A 21,702-nucleotide genomic window follows, 5' to 3' on the forward strand; every position below is an offset into this window, starting at 1 on the left:
CAAAGTCTATTTCCCTGTTTTTATACTATTATGGCTATTCACCCCGAAAAAGAGATCACCAAAAAGGTCTTCCCTCCCCTCACATGGACTCCTGAGAGGCATACAACCCTACTCCAAGGAACTGAAAATAGATGTTCTGGTAGAAAAGCTGAAGTAGAAACTTTATGAAAGAGCTCCAGACACATTGAGCACAGACCCAGAGATAAAACATGAAGCAGAGGAACCATCTGCAGCATATATACTCCTGCCCCATATATACCATGTTTGCAGTGTTGTTTAGCTGTGTTGGTCCCAGGATATTAGAAAGACAAAGAAGATGGAGGTAACATCTTCTATTGGACCAACTTCTGTTGGAGAGAGAGACAAGCTTTCCAGCTACTTCAGGTCTGGGCTCTGCGTACCTCGAAAGCTTGTCTTTCTCACCAACAGAAGTTGGTCTAACAGAATTTATTACCTCACCCACTTTGTCTCCCCCATTTATACTTACCTATCTTAAAGTTTTGCTGCATGATGAGCCAAAAGTCCAGCTTTTCTTCTTAAGACCCTTGTGAAATGCCTCTCAGGAAAGGAGAACAGTGTATTTTATAACTAGTATGACAGACTCAGACCAGTGGGGTACAGGAGTCTGGTAGAGGGCAAATATACTGGTCACTGGATGAGTAGTTTTCTGTTCCCTGAGTGACCAGAGAAGGGGCTGCACTAGAGTAATCAGGAACCTGCTAGAACCAGTTAAGGCAGGCAGGCAGGCTAATTAGGACATCTGGAGCCAATTAAGCAGAAGCTTCTAGAATCGATTAAGGCAGGCTAATCAGGGCACCTGGGTTTTAAAAAGAAGCTCACTTCAGTTTGTGGAGCGAGTGTGAGGAGCTGGGAGCAAGAGGTGCAAGGAGCTGAGAGGGAGAGGGAGAGGGAGAGGGTGTGCTGCTGGAGGAGCACAAGCGTTATCAGACACCAGGAGGAAGGTCCTGTGGTGAGAATAAGGAAGGTGTTTGGAGGAGGCCATGGGGAAGTAGCCCAGGGAGTTGTAGCTGTCATGCAGCTGTTACAGGAGGTACTATAGACAGCTGCAGTCCACAGGGCCCTGGGCTGGAACCCGGAGTAGAGGGCGGGCCTGGGTTCCCCCCAAACATCCCAATTGACCTGGACTGTGGGTTCTCCCAGAGGGGAAGGTCTCTGGGCTGTTCCCCAACCCACATGGTGAATCTCTGAGGCAAGAAAATCCGCCAATAAGCTCAGGACCCACCAAGATAGAGGAGGAACTTTGTCACACTAGAATAGTGAAGGCTCTTCTGTTCAAGCTACTAGCCAAAATTCTCTAGCTTAACTCTGACAAGATAAAGGTTTTAGAAAGTACTACTTTCATTTTGGAAGCAAACTCATGAGGAGGATTGTTAGGTTTTCATAAGCCTGTGGAATGAGCAGTCATTTCCCTCCTGGAAATTAAGACTTCATATTAACCATCCTTCCTAACATTTCCAAACTCTAAGCATACAAAACCAAAACAGATTCGCTATAGAAATTCTCACAAAATGGATTTAGCCTCAAAGGTCAATTTATGTTTCCTTTCTGAAGGAAAGAAATATTACTAAACCCTATTGATAAAAAGAAGCTGATGGCACTTTAAAGAAATCCTGCAAATACGAACCTCAGTCATATTGGCAGTATTGCCAACCCCAAATGTTCAAAAATCATGAGTCAGGCTCACCAAAAATAATGAGATTGGCTTTAAAATAATAGACTTGGTGTTTTTTATTTGCCTTCTGCCTTTTGAACCTTTAGGAGGCATTGGGGTCCCATTGTGAAGCTTTCTCCACAGCTATGAGGACTAGAAACTAATTTTTTGTTTAAGAATGAAGGCTGAAATCATCACATATCCATTTGACTCCAGGAGCTGGGGCTTTAAGGAAAAACAATAATCATCATGAGACTCATGACAAAAGCATGAGAGTTGGCAACAGTTCACTGGCATTCAAGTCAGATATCTAGACTTTCTAAAGGCTCCGTGATTTCAGTAATTTCCCTCCATTTCACCCCTCCTTCGCTGCATTCTAATGCTGAAAAGGACAGCCTCTTCATGGCTGGCCAGAAGAACAAATGTCGGCGTTTTTTTTCTTCACAGCTAGGGGGCAAAGATGCCAGTCTTTCAAGGATGATGAGCAGGGGGCACTCAAATTAAATGGACAAAGTCAGACGCAATGTTGCACATATATCTTGGAGTTATGAGCAGTCAGAAGTTCCTTATGGAGTTGTCACAAACACCTGTACCCTGTGTGATGCTACAAAAAGATCCGACAACCCCACAGTAGTAGTTCTCAAGGAGAAATACTCAAGTAGGTCATTTGTGGAGAGAAGCTCTGCTTCTTCTATCTTCTGCAGAGAAGATTTAACATTTGTATCAATGATCTAAAAGAAAACAAAATCACTACTGATAAAGTTTGCCACGAAGATTGTTATTTATTTACTACTCTCCCAAAGAGGAAATGTCATTGATATAGAGCTATCTGGATCGTTTGGTAAGCTGGGTGGCACAAGCAAGGTTTTAATATGGACAAATGCAAACATGTATTCATCTAGGAATAAAGAATGTACGCAATATTTACAAAATGGAACTCTAACCTGGGAAACAGTGACTCTGAAAAGGACTTGGGGGTCTTGGTGGATAATCAGCTGAACATGAGCCCCCAGTAAAATGCTGTGGCAAAAAAGGGCTGATGTGATTGTCAGATTCATAAAAAGGGGAATATTGAGTAGGAGTAGGGAAGTTACATTAACACTGTATTTGGCACCAGTGAGACGGCTACTGGAATGCTGTATACAGTTCTGGTGTCCACTATTCAAAAAGGATTTTGACACACTGGAAAGGGTTCAGCGAAAAGCCACAAGAATTATTAAAGTATTGGAAAACATTCCTGATAGCAATAGATACAAGGAGCTCAATCTTTGGTTTAACAATGAGATGGTTAAAGGGTGACTTGATCACTGTTCATAAGTACCTATGTGGGTAACAAATATTTGATAATGGTTTGGATAATAGTTTCAAGCTAACATACAAAGATATAAACACAATCCCATGTCTAAAAGTTGAAGCTAGACAAATTCAGACTTGAAATAACATGTTTATTTGTTTTTTGAACAGTGAAGGTAATTAACCTTTTAATAACTTAGAAGGTCATGGTGGATTCTCCATCACTGGCAATTTTAAAATCAAGATTGAATTTTTTTCTAAAAAATATCCTCTAGTTCAAACAGAAATTAATTCAGGAAAGATGTAGGGCCTATATTATGCTGGAGATCAGAATATAATCTATGAATCTATAAACAATCTTCAAATACCTAAAAGCATGTTACCCAGAAAACAATCCTGCAGCACAAGAACTAAGAAGATAGAGCAAGATCTCTACACAGAGAGGCATTTCACATGCTAATCAAATGAAGATACACCTATATACCCCTTTCTGTGCCTCAAGAAAGGCATTTCTCCTCCTCTTTTGAAGCAAATGCTACTAAACAGTGACAGCTTTTGTGGACACTTTTGCTCTTCCCATATGGCATGTTCTAGAATTCTGCATTCTGCTAATTTCTTAACAATATGATGTACTATATGAAAACTCAAAAGAAAGAATGGATAGGCTTGGTTGCCTGAACTAGCTAGATTCACAGGAGAGATTTTAATAGACCACCTCCAAAATTCCAGACCTCCTCCATCAAGGTCAGATCCTAGACTCAGACTTCCTCTCAAGGCTTAGTGACTGCAAAGGGTAACAGAGGTGTATCTAATACACTTATAAGGCACTATCAAAAACTTAAGAAAATAAGAACTTCTAAGTGCCAATAAAGGGTATTAAGAAAAAGAGAGAGACAAGGTGGATGAGGTAATATTTTTATTGGACCACCTGCTGTTGGTGAAACAGAAGCTTTTGAGCTACACAGAGTCCGTCTTCAGGGCGGGGACATGAGTGTGACAGCTAAATATAAGGTGGAACAGATTGTTTAGCTAAGTAGTTAACACACATTTCAAGGGACCATTCAAGGTGAAGTGGCTTGTTTCCCCCATATGACTGGAAGGATGTTAGGGTAAAGGGTGGGGGGGGCAGCTCAAAAGGGGAGGTTGTTAGTGGGTTATAGATTGTTGTAGTAAGCCATAATGCCAGTGTCTCTAGTCAGTCCACAATTTTTAGTGTCTAGCATAGTTATGAATGTAAGCTCTCCAGCTCGTCTTTTGAAGGTGTTGTGCAGGTTTCCTTTGAGAAAGAGGACTGAGAGGTCAGATATAGAGCAATTGTTTCATGAAAAGTGTTCACCCACAGATGATATGGTGTTTTTGTCTCATAATTTTTCTATGTGAGTTCATTCAAGAGTGTAGTGATTGTCTGGTTTCACCCACATAGTTGTTATTGGGGAATTTAATGCACTGGATGAGGTACACATCTTATGATAGGCATGTGTATGATCCATGGATTTGGAAAGGTGTGTTGTGGCGGCGGTGTTGATAATTGTAGCAGTGGAGATATATCTGCAGGTTTTGCGTCTGTTCTTCTGGCAGTGGGGTCTGGTGCTGCTTTGAGTTGGCGTGTCCTGGTCTGTGGGGAGCTTATTTCTGACGATGAGCTTGGAGAAGTTGGGCCAAAAGTGGGAGCTTGGGAAAGATTTCTTTCAGGATGTGGTCCCCCTTGAGTATGGGATGTAACTGTTTAATGATACCCCATATAGGTTCCAGTATGCGGTGGGAGGGGACAAGTATGGGGGTTTATTTCCATATTGAAGCATATTCTCTTGGGATATTTGGGTGGCCCATTCCATGACAATCGATTTCTCTAGTGGAGTGTCCTTGTTTGGTAAAAATTATATTTAACTGTGTTAAGGTGTATATCCTGGACTTTCTCCTTGGAAAAAGTTCTGTGGTATATGAGTGCCTGTCTGTAGAGAACAGATTTCTTGGTATGTTTCAGATGGTTACTGGATTTCTGAAAATAGGTGGGGTGATCTGTAGTTTCTTGCATATAGTTGTCTGTAGGGTTCCATTCTTGAAGAAAAATGTCAGTCCTAGTGCAAATTCTCAACAAACAATAGGTTTCCTCAGCCTTTACTATAGGTCCATTTGGAAATTATTCCAAGGAAATCTTGATAAAAGATGTATTCAACTCAGCACTATTAAAGAGAAATTCAGGGATTCCTTCTTTGCCAGAGGACCTTGGCAATACCTTTAGAAAACTGATACAACGCCACACCTTGCTGTAACTTGAATGATCCTTCTAAACAAGTGAGGGAGAAAAGACATGCTGGTTCTTGGGTAACTAATCTTTCTACAAGATATTAGGAGTCAAGATTAGTCCCCGGTCAGGGTTCCACTGTGCGAGCCACTATACAAACACATAAGACGACAATCCCTGTCCCAAAGATTTAAAATCTAAATTTAACATTTAAAAATGAATCTTATATTCCTCCTCTATAAGTAATCAAAAAAGTTTTTACTTGCATGTGTAACACTAATTTCAGACATTTTATTCTACTCCTATTGTCAGACCTCAGTTTCACATTATGCCTATAGAAGAATTATGATATGCAACTCTAAAGCATTCTCTCTACTCTACCACTCCAAACCACTGAGTTACTTTATTTAAAGAATGTAATGTGAAAGCTGCATTGCATTATTTATACAAGATAAAAGTCTACAAGGTGCGACATCTCATTAACTTCTTGTTTATTACATTCTACAATGGTTACATCAATTTACCAGAACACATCTTTGCTAAAACAACAAACCTGGGACCTAGTTAAAAAAAAAAAAAAGTAGGAATTAATAACCATTTTAATTTAGCTTTAATTGTCTCAAAAGCTGGTAAGGTCTTTATTGCATCAGGCAGGGAATTCCAGGTTGGCTGTCATAACTATAAATGACAGGTAACATACATACTGTATAATTCCAGGAACGTTCAGAGTTCTTGAAATGTCAGATGCTGATGACAAATTACTTTGAGCCAAGATTTATAAAAAGGTAGAAGGCCTGTTTGGCAAAATAATTTCACATTTTCACCACCTATGATTTATGCAGTAATCTCATGTACATGTAGATTATTCTTATTATAATCACATATAATAGTACTTAGGAACACTCACAATGGAGTTTTATCCTTACATTATGTAGTTTCTTATCATGAGCCAAGAAAGACCTTCCTGTATTAATTTATTGCATATTTACTACAAGGGCTTTAATTCCACTTTTTTGTCTTTTGGTGGGAACGTCTCCCATGTTTTCACATGAAGCAGATGATGTACGTTTATATCAATATCAATTTTTTTCAACCTTAGAAGGGTTGTACAGTTAACAAAGCTCTTCTACCAACCTCCTAGGATCTTCCTAAGGCTTTTTTCTGTCCCTCTTGCAGAATTTACAGATAGATTAAAAAAAAAGCTCTTCTATTATGCAGCATACAAGATGAGCAAGGACTGAGACAAGGATCTCCCTGGAGCCCATGAGTATTTTCTGCCTATTTTTTAGTATGCAGCCACATTAGCTGCACTCTACTACTGTCACACAGTGGTTAAGTTCATGTGATCTGCGTCTTTATAGTAGCTAGACTAAACAGAGAATAGACACCTGTTATTTATTCACAGGTATCTCAAGTGGTAGTGGCTAATGCTTTTGGTGCAGATCCCAGGATCTCTCTCTGCTGATTACCTCTGGTGTACCCTTACAAGTTTACCTTCTAAGATTGTAGAGGATAAAAAGCATACATTATTTTGAGTTTGTCATCATATCATGACTACTATAAGCATATACACAAGGTTGTCAGTGCAACCCTAACTTGAGCATTTCCCAAAATTTTAATTCCTAACTGTGCAGCCTGAGTGCTCACTTAACATAGCTTTTTGTATAGAATTTTCTTGGGATGATCTTTTGCAACTATCTAGCTAGACATCACCAGAATATAATTTCCCACACAACTTTTGAAATGTAGCTTGACCATTTCAGAGGACAAAACTATTTTCCATCACTATTTCCCCTCTTCAGTATCAGCTTCATTGAGCAAGAATACCACCTAGTTTCCAACAATGATAATTTCTTAAACACTTTTCTATTCCTGACTGAAGGGCCAATGTAGTTTAAAGTGATTCCATTGGGCAGGAATTGGGGCACAAATATTGGACATCTGAAAAAAGTTCAAAGGGGAAATGTTTATAGGTCTTATGATCTACAAAGTACCAACTCTGAGGATGTGCTATCTACCTTAAGATTTTATATTGCCACCCATTAGTGCATTATCTTGAGTGCCTATCACATGACACTGAGAGCAAAAGCAAAGTCCCTAGTGAACTTCATGGAGTTTGACACTTCTCTTTTTTCCAGGCAAAACTCTGCTTAGGACTCTTTTTTTTTTTTACATTTACTTTGTGTACACACTTTTTCTGCTGGAGCGGGTGTTTGTTTTTAGATTGATTTGATTCCATTTTTTGTTGGTTGTGAATATCTGGGTAGACAAGGATGTCAATGCTGAGAGTGCCATTCTTATAGCGGAAAAGCCTTTTCAAAGAGGAAGGTTTTGCAATATTTCCTAAAGAGTCAGACACTGAATTCATCTAATCTCCTCTGGAATTCTGTTCCACAGCCAGATCCCCTTGACTGAGAAAGTTTTGTTCCCAGTTCTCAGATGCTTCTTCATGGGCTTTGTGATCTGCATTATCCCAGAAGAGCTTAGTAGCCTTGCTGGCTCATAGATCAAAATTTTGTCTTTATGAATTGCATCTCAATTACATTAAGTGCTTTAAAGGTTAGGACCAAAGCCTTAAACTGGCATCAGAAGCAGTCTGGGAACCAGTGGCAGGACTTGAGCATGTGCTTGCAGTAGCCTAAACCACAGAGAAGGCAGGCAGCCACATTCTCTACCAGCTGGAACCTATGCATCATCTTCACACATTGAGCTTCAGATACAGTGAATTACAGTAATTGAGCCTGGAGGTGCCCAAAGGCATATGGAACTGTGTCCTGATCCTCATCCGGGAAGAAGGAATAAAGTTCCCTAGTGTGTGATAGATGGAAAAAAGTATGTTCAAAAGTAGTCATCCAAACTTAGTGAGGAGTCTAACAGGACCCAGAGGCTTTACACCACTGACAAATTGGAACGGTATACTTCAATGGAAGTTGGAAACGACATTAATTTAATTCTTCAAAGTGTTTGCCCTTTCCAATCTGATCATCCACAAGCTGATTCCTTGTAAGCATCCTGACATCTTAGTAGTGGCATCAGTCGAGAATGAGATATACAGTTGAGAGTGTCAACAGCTAACCCATAGCAACTCACCATTCTCTCACTGGTCTCATGCAGATATCGAAGAGAAGAGGGGGATAGTATGGATTCCTGAAGGACCCCAAAGGTGAGAAGGAGCAGTTACCTTTCGATACGCTCTGATTTCTGCTGAAGCGGAACGACTGGAGCCACTGTAGTGCTGAGCCACCCACTCCTGCTATGTCATGCAGATGTGTTAATGGTACTTTAACAACAAGGAGTCTGGTGGCACCTTAAAGAGTAACAGATTTATTTGGGCATAAGCTTTCATGGGTAGAAGTGAGGTTTTTACCCAAGAAAGCTTATGCCCAAATAAATCGGTTAGTCTTTAAGGTGCCACCAGACTCCTTGTTGTTTTTGTAGATACAGACTAACACGGCTACCCCCTGATACTTAATGGTACTTTGTGGACCACTGTTTCAAAAGCTCCAGAGAGGCACAGCAGTATGAGCATGGAGATCTTTCCTAGGTCCATGGCCATACTATCGTCTTTTAGTGTCACTAGAGCTATCTCTATGCTATGCCCTTGTCTGAACCCTGATTAAGGGGCATCAACAATGTTGGGTGATGTGACATGTTGCTGAAGCTTCGTGGTTACTAGATTCATAATTATTTTGCCCAGGAATGGGTAGTTGGAGAGGGGACAGAGACTGAGAGGTCTTCCGGATTCAATGGTGGCTTCTTGAGGATTGGGCAAAGTATTGCCTTTTTCAAGGAATCTTTTCAAGGTAGGTTGTAATTCTTTGAAGGAGGCTTCCATTAGTAGTGGGCATAGTTGTTCTTCACTGGCTTTCACCAACCAGGAGGAGCATGGACCCATTTAACAGATTGTGGCTCTGATATTTGTGAAGCCTTCTTCAGCTTTGGCACATGATAGGGACAAATTCAGCCAGAGGTGAGGGATGTATAATACAATCAGACCAGGATGGAATTTTCCTTTCCAGCTAGTTCCATACATACTTGGCTAATGTTATCGGTGAAGTATCTTGACATCTCTTGAAAGTAGTCGATGCTTGGGTCTGACACCAGGGCTACGCAGTCTGGGTTGATTATCCAGGTCATTATATGAGAACTGTTTATCATGATTCTGATTACTGATGCAGAGGAGTAGAAGACTCATCATGCCTCATTTACTGCAATGGCATAGTCCTATAAGTATCGTTTGTGCTGTTGGACTCGCAATTTTTGTGTTGTTAACATTCTAATTTTCTGCCTGTATGGTTCACCCACAAACCATGGTGAACTTTTCAGTATGCAGGAAGTGGATGGCTTAGGGCCAAGGCCTCAATAATAATATACAAAAGGTAATGCTACTGATGTACTAACTCATCAGCCCCTTGGCTTTGTATTTTGGCAGCTTGTTCTCCTACTGTGACATGAAAACCTAAAGGGTCCAGGATGTTTTGTAGGGAAAGACCAGCTTTCGTTGTTTCCTACCCTGGCACGAAAGAAGGAAGGCCCTGATCTCTGCCTGGATGAAGCAGTGGCCAACTGCAGGGAGTGATATGTTGGTGATGTTTCCAATATCCATTCCTAGCCTGAAGATAGGATCCAGCATCTGTTTGGCTGCACTTATGGGTCAAGAGACATGGAGAATCCCATTGTTTCCATGTAGGCCATGTAATAAAGTACTACTGTATCCTTTGCAGTGCCACACTGGGCAGCCTCTCCATGAATTCCTCCAGGAAGATGACTGGGTTTCCATCTGGATGTCTGTACACCACCATGTTCTAGTTGTGTCTGAGCCTCCACCCTAAATGTTTGAAATGATGACGATTGCACTCTCCCCTTCTTTCCTTACGAGGGAAAATAAGTCTTAGGGATTTGTCTACATGTGGAAATGGAGCAGCCTAGCAAGAACGGAATAAACTATTTTGCTATAGCTATTCCAGATTGACTCCCTGAGTAACAATCACTTAATGAAGTAACTTTATTCCAGAATTACTCTATTTTGTGAGTGAAATAATTATTCCAGAACAAAATCACTCAGGCCTGGTCTACACTACAAGTTTAGATCGACTTTAGCAGCGTTAAATCAAATTAAGACTGGACAAGTTCACACGACGAAGCCCTTTCTTTCGACTTAAAGGGCCCTTTAAACCGGTTTCTTTACTCCACCTCCGACGAGGGGATTAGCGATAAAATCGGCCTTTGCGTGTCGGAATTGGGGTAGTGTGGACGGAATTCGAAGTTATTGGCCTCCGGGAGCTATCCCACAGTGCTTCATTGTGACCGCTCTGGACAGCACTCTCAACTCAGATGCACTGACCAGGTAGACACGAAAAGCCCTGCAAATGTTTGAATTTCATTTCCTGTTTGCCCAGCGTGGAGAGCACAGGTGACCACGCAGAGCTCATCAGCATAGGTAACCCTGATGGAGTTCCAGGATTGCAAAAGAGCTCCAGCATGGACCGAACGGGAGGTACGGGATCTGCTCGCCATGTGGGGAGATGAATCAGTGCTAGCTGAACTCCGTAGCAGTAAACGAAATGGCAAAATATTAGAAAAGGTCTCCAAGGCCATGAAGGACAGAGGCCATAACAGGGACGCACAGCAGTGCCGCCTGAAAATTAAGGAGCTAAGGCAAGCCTACCACAAAGCCAGAGAGGCAAACGGAAGGTCCGGGACAGAGCCGCAAACATGCCGCTTCTACGCGGAGCTGCATGCCATGCTAGGGGGTGCAGCCACCACTACCCCAACCGTGTGCTATGACTCAGTCACTGGAGAAACACACAGGGAAGCGGGTTCGGGGTACGAGGAAGATGAGGATGAAGATAATGTAGATAGCTCACAGCAGCAAGGAAGCGGAGAAACCGGTTTCCCCAACAGCCAGGATATGTTTATCACCCTGGACCTGGAGCCAGTAACCCCCGAACTCACCCAAGGCGTGCTCCCAGACCCTGAGGGCACACAGGGGATCTCTGGTGAGTGTACCTTTGTAAATATTACACATGGTTTAAAAGCAAGCGTATTTATTGATTAATTTGCCCTGGCAATCGCGGCCAGTACAGCTACTGGAAAAGTCTGTTCACGTGTATGGGGATGGAGCGGAAATCCTCCAGGGACATCTCCAGAAAGCTCTCCTTCATGTACTCCCAAAGCCTTTGCAAAAGGTTTCTGGGGAGGGCTGCCTTATCCCGTCCGCCATGGTAGGACACTTTACCACGCCAGGCCAGTAGCACGTAGTCTGGTATCATTGCATAACAAAGCATGGCAGAGTATGGTCCCAGTGTTTGCTGGTATGCAGACAACATCCATTCCTTATCACTCTTTGTTATCCACAGGAGAGTGATATCATTCACGGTCACCTGGTTGAAATGGGGCGATTTTATTAAGGGGACATACAGAGGTGCCCCTTCCTGCTCTGCTGAACAGAAATGTTCCCCGCTGTTAGCCACGCGGTGGGGGGGAGGGGTGAAGTGATCATCCCAGAGAATTGGGTGTGGGGGGTTAGTTGGGTTTGTGCTGCATGTTAACCCAGAAACCGCAGCCCCTCCTTTTACATTGCAAACCCATTTTAAATGGCCAACCCAACTGGTGCTTGGTATGGGAAATGAGGGCACTACTGTTTGAAACCATTCCCACATGTTAAGAAGGTTAAAAAAGCCAAAAGACTGTGGCTTACCATGGCTGCCTGCAAGCCGAAATCTGTTGCCTGGCACTGCGTGAGTGATCTCTCACACCAAACCGGCAGGCCCTCAATATAAGAGGAAAAATGCGAGCTTGTAATGAAAGCACATGTGCTGTGTAATGTGAACAGCAAAATTTAACGTGAAAGAGTGAACCCATTGTTCTCTAAAATGTGTCTTTTTTAACCACCTCTCCCTTCTCCTCCACCAGCTGCAAATGTTTCTCCTTCACAGAGGCTAGTGAAGATTAGAAGGAGAAAACGGCGGACTTGGGATGACATGTTCACGGAGCTCCAGATGTCCTCCCACGCTGAAAGAGCACAGCAGAATGCGTGGAGGCAGTCAATGTCAGACTACAGAAAAGCACAGTATGAACGAGAGGAGAGGTGGTGGGCTGAATCGCGGGATGAACAGAGCAAGTGATGGGCTGAAGATGATAGGTGGCGTCAGCTTGCAGTGAGAAGGCAAGAGTCGATGCTCCGGCTGCTGGAGCATCAAACTGATATGCTCCAGCGTATGGTTGAGCTGCAGGAAAGGCAGCAGGAGCAGAGACCGCCGCTACAGCCCCTGTGTAACCAACAGCCCTCCTCCCCAAGTTCCATAGCCTCTGGCCACCCAGTCACTCCATCCCAGATGATTGCCCGAGCATGAGAAGGCTAGCCTTCAATAAGAGTTAAAGTTTTAAACTGCAGTGTGTCCTTTTCCTTCCCTCCTCCCCCACCCATCCCAGGCTACCTTGGCAATTATCCCCCTAGTTGTGTGATGAATTAATAAAGAATGCATGAATGTGAAGTAACAATGACTTTATTGCCTCTGCAAGCAGTGCTCGAAGGGGGAGGAGAGGGTGGGGTGGTTGGTTTACAGGGAAGTAGAGTGAACCGGATGGGGGGATGGGGCGGAGGGTTCATCAAGGAGAAACACAGAAGTTTCACACCGTAGCCTGGCCAGTCACAAAACTCGTTTTCAAAGGTTCTCTGATGCGCACCGCGCCCTGCTGTGCTCTTCTAACCACCCTGGTGTCTGGCTGCGCGTAATCAGCAGCCAGGCGATGTGCCTCTACTTCCCACCCCGCCATAAATGTCTCCCCCTTACTCTCACAGATATTGTGGAGCGCACAGCAAGCAGCAATAACAATGGGGATATTCTCTTCGCTGAGGTCTGAGCGAGTCAGTAAGCTGCGCCAGCGCGCTTTTAAACATTCAAATGCACATTCCACTACCATTCGGCACTTGTTCAGCCTGTAGTTGAACAGGTCCTGACTACTGTCCAGGCTGCCTGTGTATAGCTTCATGAGCCATGGCATTAAGGGGTAGGGCTGGGTCCCCAAGGATAACTATAGGCATTTCAACATCCCCAACAGTTATTTTCTGGTCCGGGAAGAAAGTCCCTTCCTCCAGCTTTCGAAACAGACCAGAGTGCCTGAAGACGCGAGCATCATGTACCTTTCCCGGCCATCCCACGTTGATGTTGGTGAAACGTCCCTTGTGATCCACCAGGGCTTGCAGCAGCATTGAAAAGTACCCCTTGCGGTTTATGTACTCGGTGGCTTGGTGCTCCGGTGCCAAGATAGGGATATGGGTTCCGTCTATCGCCCCGCCACAGTTTGGGAATCCCATTGCAGCAAAGCCATCCACCATGGCCTGCACGTTTCCCAGAGTCACTACCCTTGATATCACCAGGTCTTTCAATTGCCCTGGCAACTTGGATCACAGCAGCCCCCACAGTAGATTTGCCCACTCCAAATTGATTCCCGACTGACCAGTAGCTGTCGGACATTGCAAGCTTCCACAGGGCTATCGCCACTCGCTTCTCAACTGTGAGGGCTGCTCTCATCCTGGTATTCTGGTGCTTCAGGGCAGGGGAAAGCAAGTCACAAAGTTCCATGAAAGTGCCCTTACGCATGCGAAAGTTTCGCAGCCACTGGGAATCGTCCCACACCTGCAGCACGATGCGGTCCCACCAGTCTGTGCTTGTTTCCTGGGCCCAGAATCGGCGTTCCACGGCATGAACCTGCCCCAGTAACACCATGATTTGCACATTGCTGGGGCCTGTACTTTGTGAGAGATCTATGTCCATATCTATTTCCTCATCACTCTCGTCGCCGCGCTGCAATCGCCTCCTCGGCTGGTCCTGGTTTTGCTTTGGCATGTCCTGGCTCTGCATATACTCCAAGACAATGCGCGTGGTGTTCATAGTGCTCATAATTGCCGCGGTGATCTGAGCGGGCTCCATGATCCCAGTGCTATGGCGTCTGGTCTGAAAAAAGGCGCAAAACTACTATCTGACGGACGGAGGGAGGGGAGAGTGACGACATGGCGTACAGGTACACGGAATTAAAATCAACAAAGGTGGCTGTACATCAGGGAGAAACACAAACAACCGTCACACAGAATGGCCCCCCACAAAGATTGAATTCAAAATCCTGGGTTTAGCAGGCCTTCACGGAGGGAGGGGGAAGCAAATGAATACAGAACAAATCTATTTTTTACATCTTAAGCTGGCAGACGACGGTGCAGCATGACTGATAGCCCTCGGCATCTTCTGGGTGCTTGGCAGAAAATACTGGGCGCTTGGCAGAAAATAGCATACTACGACTGATAGCCATCATCATCGAGACTGCCCAGGTGCTCATGATTGACAGCCACTGCAGTACGATGACAACGGATATCAGTCGTAATATACCATCTTCTCCCAAAAGGCAAGGGGCTGCTGCTGTGTGCAATGCAGCCCCACGTCTGCCAGCGTTATACCAATAGAATAAAAACCAGCAGGATCTTATTAAGAGGGATAAGGCAAAGATGCCACATTTATTGTAAATATACTGATAAAGCAAAAGATAAAAGTAAACAACGTTGTTTGACTACTTATTTCTTATACATACACACATACATATATATATATACACAGAGAGAGAGAGAGAGAGAGAGAGATTCATTCACACAATCATTCATTTAAGTTCTGTATAGGTGTTATAGTTACCAGCCTAGAAGTTGCTCATGCCAAGTTACTGGCCAGGTATCTTGGTTATGAGGATGGAGCCGAGTCTGTGTCAGGTGCACCTGATGCTCCTAGTGGCTGGCAGCAGAACCAGAGACTCAAAGTCATCAGTCTTTAGAGTCCATTCTTATAGGAATTAGTTCCTATGTTATTCTATGGGAGCTGTTTCATCCTGCTGTTGCTGACTCAATCAGCAGATGGCACATTCCTGTCCAAAGTGGCACATTCCTGGTGGCTCCACACTGTCCAAAGTTTGTGTTTCTCATCCTTCCAGGTGATGGGTGGGTCCCAGTTTACCCTCCGGGGGTTTCTGGTCATCCACTTGACACATTCTTCGGCCGATGGATACTCCTTTTCTAGGCTGGCACCTCCCTAACCATCCATGTATATCAAGCATTCATCAGCATACATTCCATCCCTTAACCATATTTTAATTTACTGTCTCCACCACTTTCAGAGTGTGTGCTAATTCATTTGAGACTCCCGGCCCTTTAATCACAGAGGGTGGGGGTCTGTCCTAGGAGCCATTGAATGAAGTGAAAGTCACTTAACAGCTTATAGTGTTTGTTTACATTGTATCAATTACTTCAAGAACAAAGTCAGTTAACTTGTTTGTAAGTTTTACATAGTAGTAAAATATCTTTCACAGGATAGATATAATCAATGGTTTCTACCGACAGTAGCTTACACGTTTTAACAGAAGACCCAAGAGATTTTTGTACTTGGTGAAACTGTTGGATTTTAAAGTGTGGGGGCCAAATTATGAGAGGGTCACTGTCACTTGGGGGAATCACTGTTAGTACCTTCTTTAATATCCCTACACCAGCACCCAGATCGCCGATGAAGGCTACCAGTCATACTGCACCATCTACTGCCAAAAGGCAATTTGCTGCTGCTGTGTAGCAATGCAGTACCACGTCTGCCAGCACCCAGAGGACATGGTGACGGTGAGCTGAGCTAAGCGGGCTCCATGCTTGGTGTGGTATGTTGTCTGCACAGGTAACCCAGGTAACAAGGCGCGAATCGATTGTCTGCCGTTGCTCTGACGGAGGGGGAGGTGCCTGACGACATGTACCCAGAACCCCCCGCGACACTGTTTTGCATCATTCAGGCATTGGGATCTCAACCCAGAATTCCAATGGGCGGCGGAGACTGCGGGAACTGTGGGATAGCTACCCACAGTGCAACGCTCCGGAAGTCGACGCTAGCCTCACTACTGCGGACGCGGTCCGCCAACTTCATGCACTTAGAGCATTTTATGTGGGGACACACACAATCGGCTGTATACAACTGATTTCTATAAAACCGGCTTCTATAAATTCGACCTAATTTCGTAGTGTAGACATACCCTTAGTGAGAAACTGAAAAGACCTAGTGTTTTCCCCCTGCTCTCTGCTACTGTAGAACTGTTCACTATTGTACATTTGCTCCCTGTCTTGTTTTAAATGTCTCAAGTGCTTTCCTTGAAACTATTCCACAACCTAACCAATCTCACTAAATCTAAAGGTTTTTTGACATTTAAATTAAGTCTGTAGAAACTTAAACTAATGCCTGTAATTGCTAGTTATACCTCCTTGTATTTCCACAATAATTTCTCTCCCTTGTTGCTGTTTACATTCTTCTAATTTTGTAGACTCTTATGTTCCCTTCCCCCGCCTTACCTTAAATCATCAATTAGCCAAACCTTACATTTTTAACTATTTGAATTATTTGTCGCTAGTCTCTCCTTCAAGTCCCCTGATAATTTTTGTTGCTCTTCTCTCAACTCCCTCCAATTTGTCAATATCTTTTTGGTAAAATGGTGTCCTGAATTGGGTGCAACATTTGAGGCTGTCATGCCAGAGCTGTACACAGAGGGAGAATTAGCTCCCTGTCTTATGTGTTTGTGTGTACAGCATATATTTTGCTTTTTGCTACCACATACTATTGCAAATACATTTAATATGCTATCTGATATCAGCCCCAGGTCTCCTTCAAAATTTACTATTTCTCTAGCATGTGTGTGTTTCAGATAAGTTTTTCCCTACATATATTTAACTGTAGTTTTCCAAGTGGAATTTTTTTAATTTTCTGCCCATATTTCAAACCCCTTTAGAGCTCTGCATTATTTTTCTGTCCTCATTGGTTTTTGCATCTACTCCCAAAATCACATCAGCTGTGAATTTAAATACTATGCTGTTGACTTTCACTTCTAAACTATCTCAAAAGATAATTTGGTGTTCGATACAGCCTTGCTCCACTCTATATTTCACTATTTTTCAATGCTTTTGTTAGCCAATCAGCCAACACTGTTCTATCCAAGTCAATACAAATCAATTTTAAGAGCAATGTCTTTCAAAATATAACATTAAATACCTTACTAAAATTCAAATATAGCAACTCCTACACCTCTCCCCTGATATAACGCTGTCCTCGGGAGCCAAAAAAATCTTACCACGTTATAGGTGAAACCGCGTTATATCGAACTTGCTTTGATCCGCCGGAGTGCGCAGCTGCCCCACCTCGAGCACTGCTTTACCGCGTTATATCCAAATTCGTGTTATATCGGGTCACAGTATATCGGGGTAGAGGTGTACTTACTTTTCATCCATTCATTTAGTAATTATCCACGAAAAAATTAAACTATTTCAAGAGCTAATCTTAAAATATCATGGAACTCTTTAATCTCTAAAAATCTAGCCCTAGTGATTTGGTTACCTCAATTTTTAGGCATACAACTTAAGACACCTTAGGGAGCTTGATTTTTCAGACAACACTGAGCATCTACCCTTTAGAAATCAGACTCTGAAGGTGTGTCTAGTTGGGTACCCAAAAATTGAGATGCCTCAAATGGACTTAGTTAGCTTTTTCTTAATTGTTCTTCTTTTGGTGATTGTCCACACAGATTCTTAATAGCAGTCTCCTTTGTGGTTGGACCTGTGCATTAGGTGACTGCTTGACCCGTGTAGCTGATGGCATAAAGTGTAGAGTTGCCTCAACCGCCACTCAATTCCTTCTTACCACCCACAGTTGCAAGACAGAACCCCTCCAGAGTCTGTGTCTTTATGACTGTGTAACTTAGTAGTAGTGTTATTTATAGTAAGCATACAGTAGTTATTGTTCTAATTAGGTTTCCTTTGACCACTGGCTATTTAAACAAAACCCCCAAAACTTTTGGTAGGTAGTTGATAGGTCTTCTTCCCACTTCTCCACGTCGAACGGCTTTACCTCCGACAATGATCTGCAAACGCCATGTCACCAAGATTTAAAACATTGCCCCTCTTGCAACATGGCAATGGTGGTTAGTGTCTGGCATTCTTAATGTCTCAACTGCCTTGAGCAGAGACATATTTTTAAATCAGCAGGTCCAGATATTTTGCATCCAAGAGTTTTAAAATTGCTAGCTGGGGAGCTTCCTTGGAACACCAGGGAAGTTCTAGAAGAGTGGAAAAAAGCCAATGTTTTTCGCCAATATTGTGCTAATATTTAAAAAGGGTAAACTTTGACTTACTATCGAGTGGCATTTAGATTAAAAAGCTAGAAAGATTAATAAAATATCTAAAATTAATATGGCACACATTAAATGGATTAAAAGCTAGCTAATTGATAGGTCTCAACACAACTGTAAATGGGGAATCATTATAGAACGGGTGTGTTTTGAGTTGGGTTCCTCAGGGATCCATTCTTGGCCCTATGCTATTAACATTTTTTTTAATGACATGGAAGAAAGCATAAAATCATCACTGATAAAGTTTGCAGATGTCACAAAAATTGGGGGAGTGGTAATAATGAAGAGGACAGGTCACTAAAACAGAGCAATCTGGATCAGTTGGTAAGCTGGGAGCAAACAAACAATATGCGTTTCAATACTGCTAAACACAATAGGCTACACTATCCTGAGAAACGGTGAGTCTGAAAAAGATTTGGGGGTTGTGGTGGATAATTAGCTGAACATGAGCTCCCAGGGCAACTAACCGAAAGAGCTAATGCAATCCTTGGATGCATTAACCGGGGAACCTTGAATATGAGTAAAAAGGTTATGTTACCTCTGGGTTTGGCACTGGTGCAACTGTTGCTGGAATACTGTGTCCAGTTCTGTTGTGCACAATTCAGGAATGATATTGATAGACTGGAGAGGGTTCAGAGAAGAGTCACAAGAATGATTAAAGGATTAAAAAACATGCCTTTTAGTGACACTCATGGAGCACAGTCTATTTAGCTTAAAGAAAAAAGGTTAAGGGGTGATTTGATTACAGTTTGTAAGCACCTACTTGGGGAACAAATATTTGATAATGGGTTCTTCAATCTAGTAGAGAAAGGAATAGCATGATCCAATGGATGGAAGCTGAAACTAGTCACATTCAGACTGGAGAAAAGGTGCAAATTTTTAAATGGCGAGAGTAATTAACCACTGAAACTATTTTAAAATCAAAATTGGATGTTTTTCTAAAAGATATGCTCTAGGGGTTATTTTGGGGAAGTTCTTTGGCCTGTATTATACAGGAGGTCATAAAGAGGATCTTAATGGTCCCTTCTAGCTTTGGAATCTATGAGTCTCTGGTAACATTTTTTGTTCCTCTTCCCATGTTGCATTACCATGCCATTTGCCTTCTGCAAGCAGAGGAGAATTACTCAATACAATCACATCTGTGCTGAAGCACAAGTGTCTTTTGCAGTGTGCCAGCAAAACAGAGTTCATCCTCTATTGTCTCCTGGCAGTCAACAGCCTAAAGGACACAATCCAGGATTTGATACCTCTAGAAGCCAATGTCCTGATTTCCTCTGTCCTAGCTTGCCAGACTGTCTGTTTGACCTTAGGGAAATAATGTGTCTTTAATACTCAGCTTCCTGGCTGTTCCCTTCAAAAGCCTAAGTCTATACAGGGACATCATCAACTCTGACCTGAAGATTTTTTTGGGTGGGAAGCCGGGGGCAGGTAGGGGAAGAAATGAAAGAGTGCTTCTGCATTAAAAAGCCTGGCAAGATTAGAAGAACACTCCACATTGCATTTAAGGTTTTGCTCCTAGGTTTGTCCAATAGAGTGTAGGTTCACATATTAATAACTGATACAATGTGATAAATCCCCATATGTCATGCTGAATATTTAACTATGCAATTCACATTGTTAATAGGAGCTGCACTGTTAAATTCCTGCAGACTGTACTGAAAGAGTCCCCCCGTATCATTGTGAACAGCTAATCGTGTCACTTTTAAACCAAGAGGAAATCTCTTCTTATCAAAGGGTAAACTTCAATTTGCTTCTATTATTTCATGTTAATGCTACCCTCCTTTTTGTATGATTCATAGGCAAATAAGTTTTGGGGGAAAAAAACCATTAAACTCCCAAATTAGCAGAGATTTGGGGCTCAAAGTATTTTATTGAAAATACTTGTCTAATGGAATTGTCTGGTGCACAGAACCCTCACAAATCAGTTACATGGAGTTTCTTTATGTGTATACATTTTAGTTATACATAGTACATGACAAATACATGTATTTTAGTACCTTCATTTAGGTAATGAAGCTGCAGGATACAAAATTGAAACACTTCTACTGCCTCCCAATTCCTACTTAGTCCCTCAAAAATAAAACAGCATAAAAGGCCTGAAGCAGCAAGGTATTTTAAAAAGTGATAAAGTAACATTGTTATGCATTATAAAAAAAGACTGTACTACAGCTATCCTTTGTTTGAGAGTTTCTTTGTACTTAAACATAATTTTAACCCAATACTATTTAAAGGCCACAGAAACTGCATACAATGACATAGCTGACAGTGAAAAAAATCAGTGTGTCTACAAGTCATCTCATACTACCACTGCTTTCACAAAGAAATGGACAAATTAGAATATTCTTCCCCACAAAGGAACATCAGACTCAATTTCTCAAACTAGGCTTTTCCTTTCAAATAGACCGTGTTTTTAAGTAAAACAACCGAAGACAAACCAATGCCTATACCACAGATTTATTTTACCTTCTTTAAAAGCGGAACATGGGCAATGAAAGAAACTAGAATGATGTGCTTTGAACATACTTAACACAAGCTTTTCAATTCCTTGAGAAAAAATAACTGAAAAAGTTCATAAAGTCAACATCACATACTGATTAAAAGGTATTCTAATCTAAACCCACAGTCTCTGAGATTGAAGGAACGTCTACACTGCAAATGAAAGCATGACTGTAGCATGGGTAGACACACCTGTGCTAACTTTAATCTACTTTGCATGGGTAACAATAGTAGCATAGCAGCACGGGTTTCAGCATAGGCTTGCAACCAGATTATATACTCAGGGTCCCTGGTTGGTTTGTATTCTGGTTGCTAGGCTGACCTGAAGCACATGCCGCTATGTCTACAATTCTGTTGCCCATCCTAGCTAGATTAAAGCTAGCACAGATATGACTACCTGCACTTTCACTTGCAGTGTAGATATACCCACATTGTCTTGAGCATTCAACATCCATTCTACTAGAAGTATAAACTGCACAAAGAGAATCCAAGAACAAACAACTGAAAGGAACTTTTTTTTTTTTTAAACCACACAAAGCAGAACCATTCTGTCTAGTAAGAAAAGGCCTACGGAGGTGTGGTTTTGAGAAATACTGGCCATGTATAAATCAAAGACTACGGCGAAATCTACTTTCATGCAGGTTAAAATTTCCTTGTAGATTCCTCTGACTCAGCATGGCTGGTAGGAGAGTCAAAGGAGTGGGGAGAAAACTCCATCATCTGAGATGTGTGCATTTTCATCATTGCAAAAAAGCAACCAGATCATTGGCTGAGGACTTATTGTTGTATGTAAGTTAAAAGAATAAAG

The 21,702-nt window shown here is 42.4% G+C and overlaps 2 protein-coding genes across 3 annotated transcripts in view; one reads left to right on the forward strand and one right to left on the reverse strand.

Moving 5' to 3' along the window:
• PDSS2 (decaprenyl diphosphate synthase subunit 2) overlaps positions 1–21,702 on the reverse strand; it is a 164,143-nt gene that overhangs the window by 113,205 nt on the left and 29,236 nt on the right. The gene's annotated exons all lie outside the window — the stretch shown is intronic.
• On the forward strand, positions 10,665–12,374 carry LOC135982300 (uncharacterized). Its single transcript, XM_065588306.1, has 2 exons — positions 10,665–11,209; positions 12,126–12,374. Exons 1-2 carry the CDS (start codon positions 10,726–10,728, stop codon positions 12,335–12,337), a joined length of 696 nt encoding a protein of 231 aa, XP_065444378.1. The 5' UTR covers positions 10,665–10,725; the 3' UTR covers positions 12,338–12,374.

The sequence above is a fragment of the Chrysemys picta genome, chromosome 3 (assembly GCF_011386835.1).
Source record: "Chrysemys picta bellii isolate R12L10 chromosome 3, ASM1138683v2, whole genome shotgun sequence".
NCBI classification, from domain to species: Eukaryota; Metazoa; Chordata; order Testudines; family Emydidae; genus Chrysemys; species Chrysemys picta.

Bases quoted from the DNA above. Each gene is read 5' to 3' on its own strand.
- LOC135982300 (XM_065588306.1), top strand. From the start codon at position 10,726: ATGTGGGGAGATGAATCAGTGCTAGCTGAACTCCGTAGCAGTAAACGA. The intron at 11,210-12,125 runs GTGAGTGTACCT...CTCCTCCACCAG, and splicing joins GGGCACACAGGGGATCTCTG to CTGCAAATGTTTCTCCTTCA.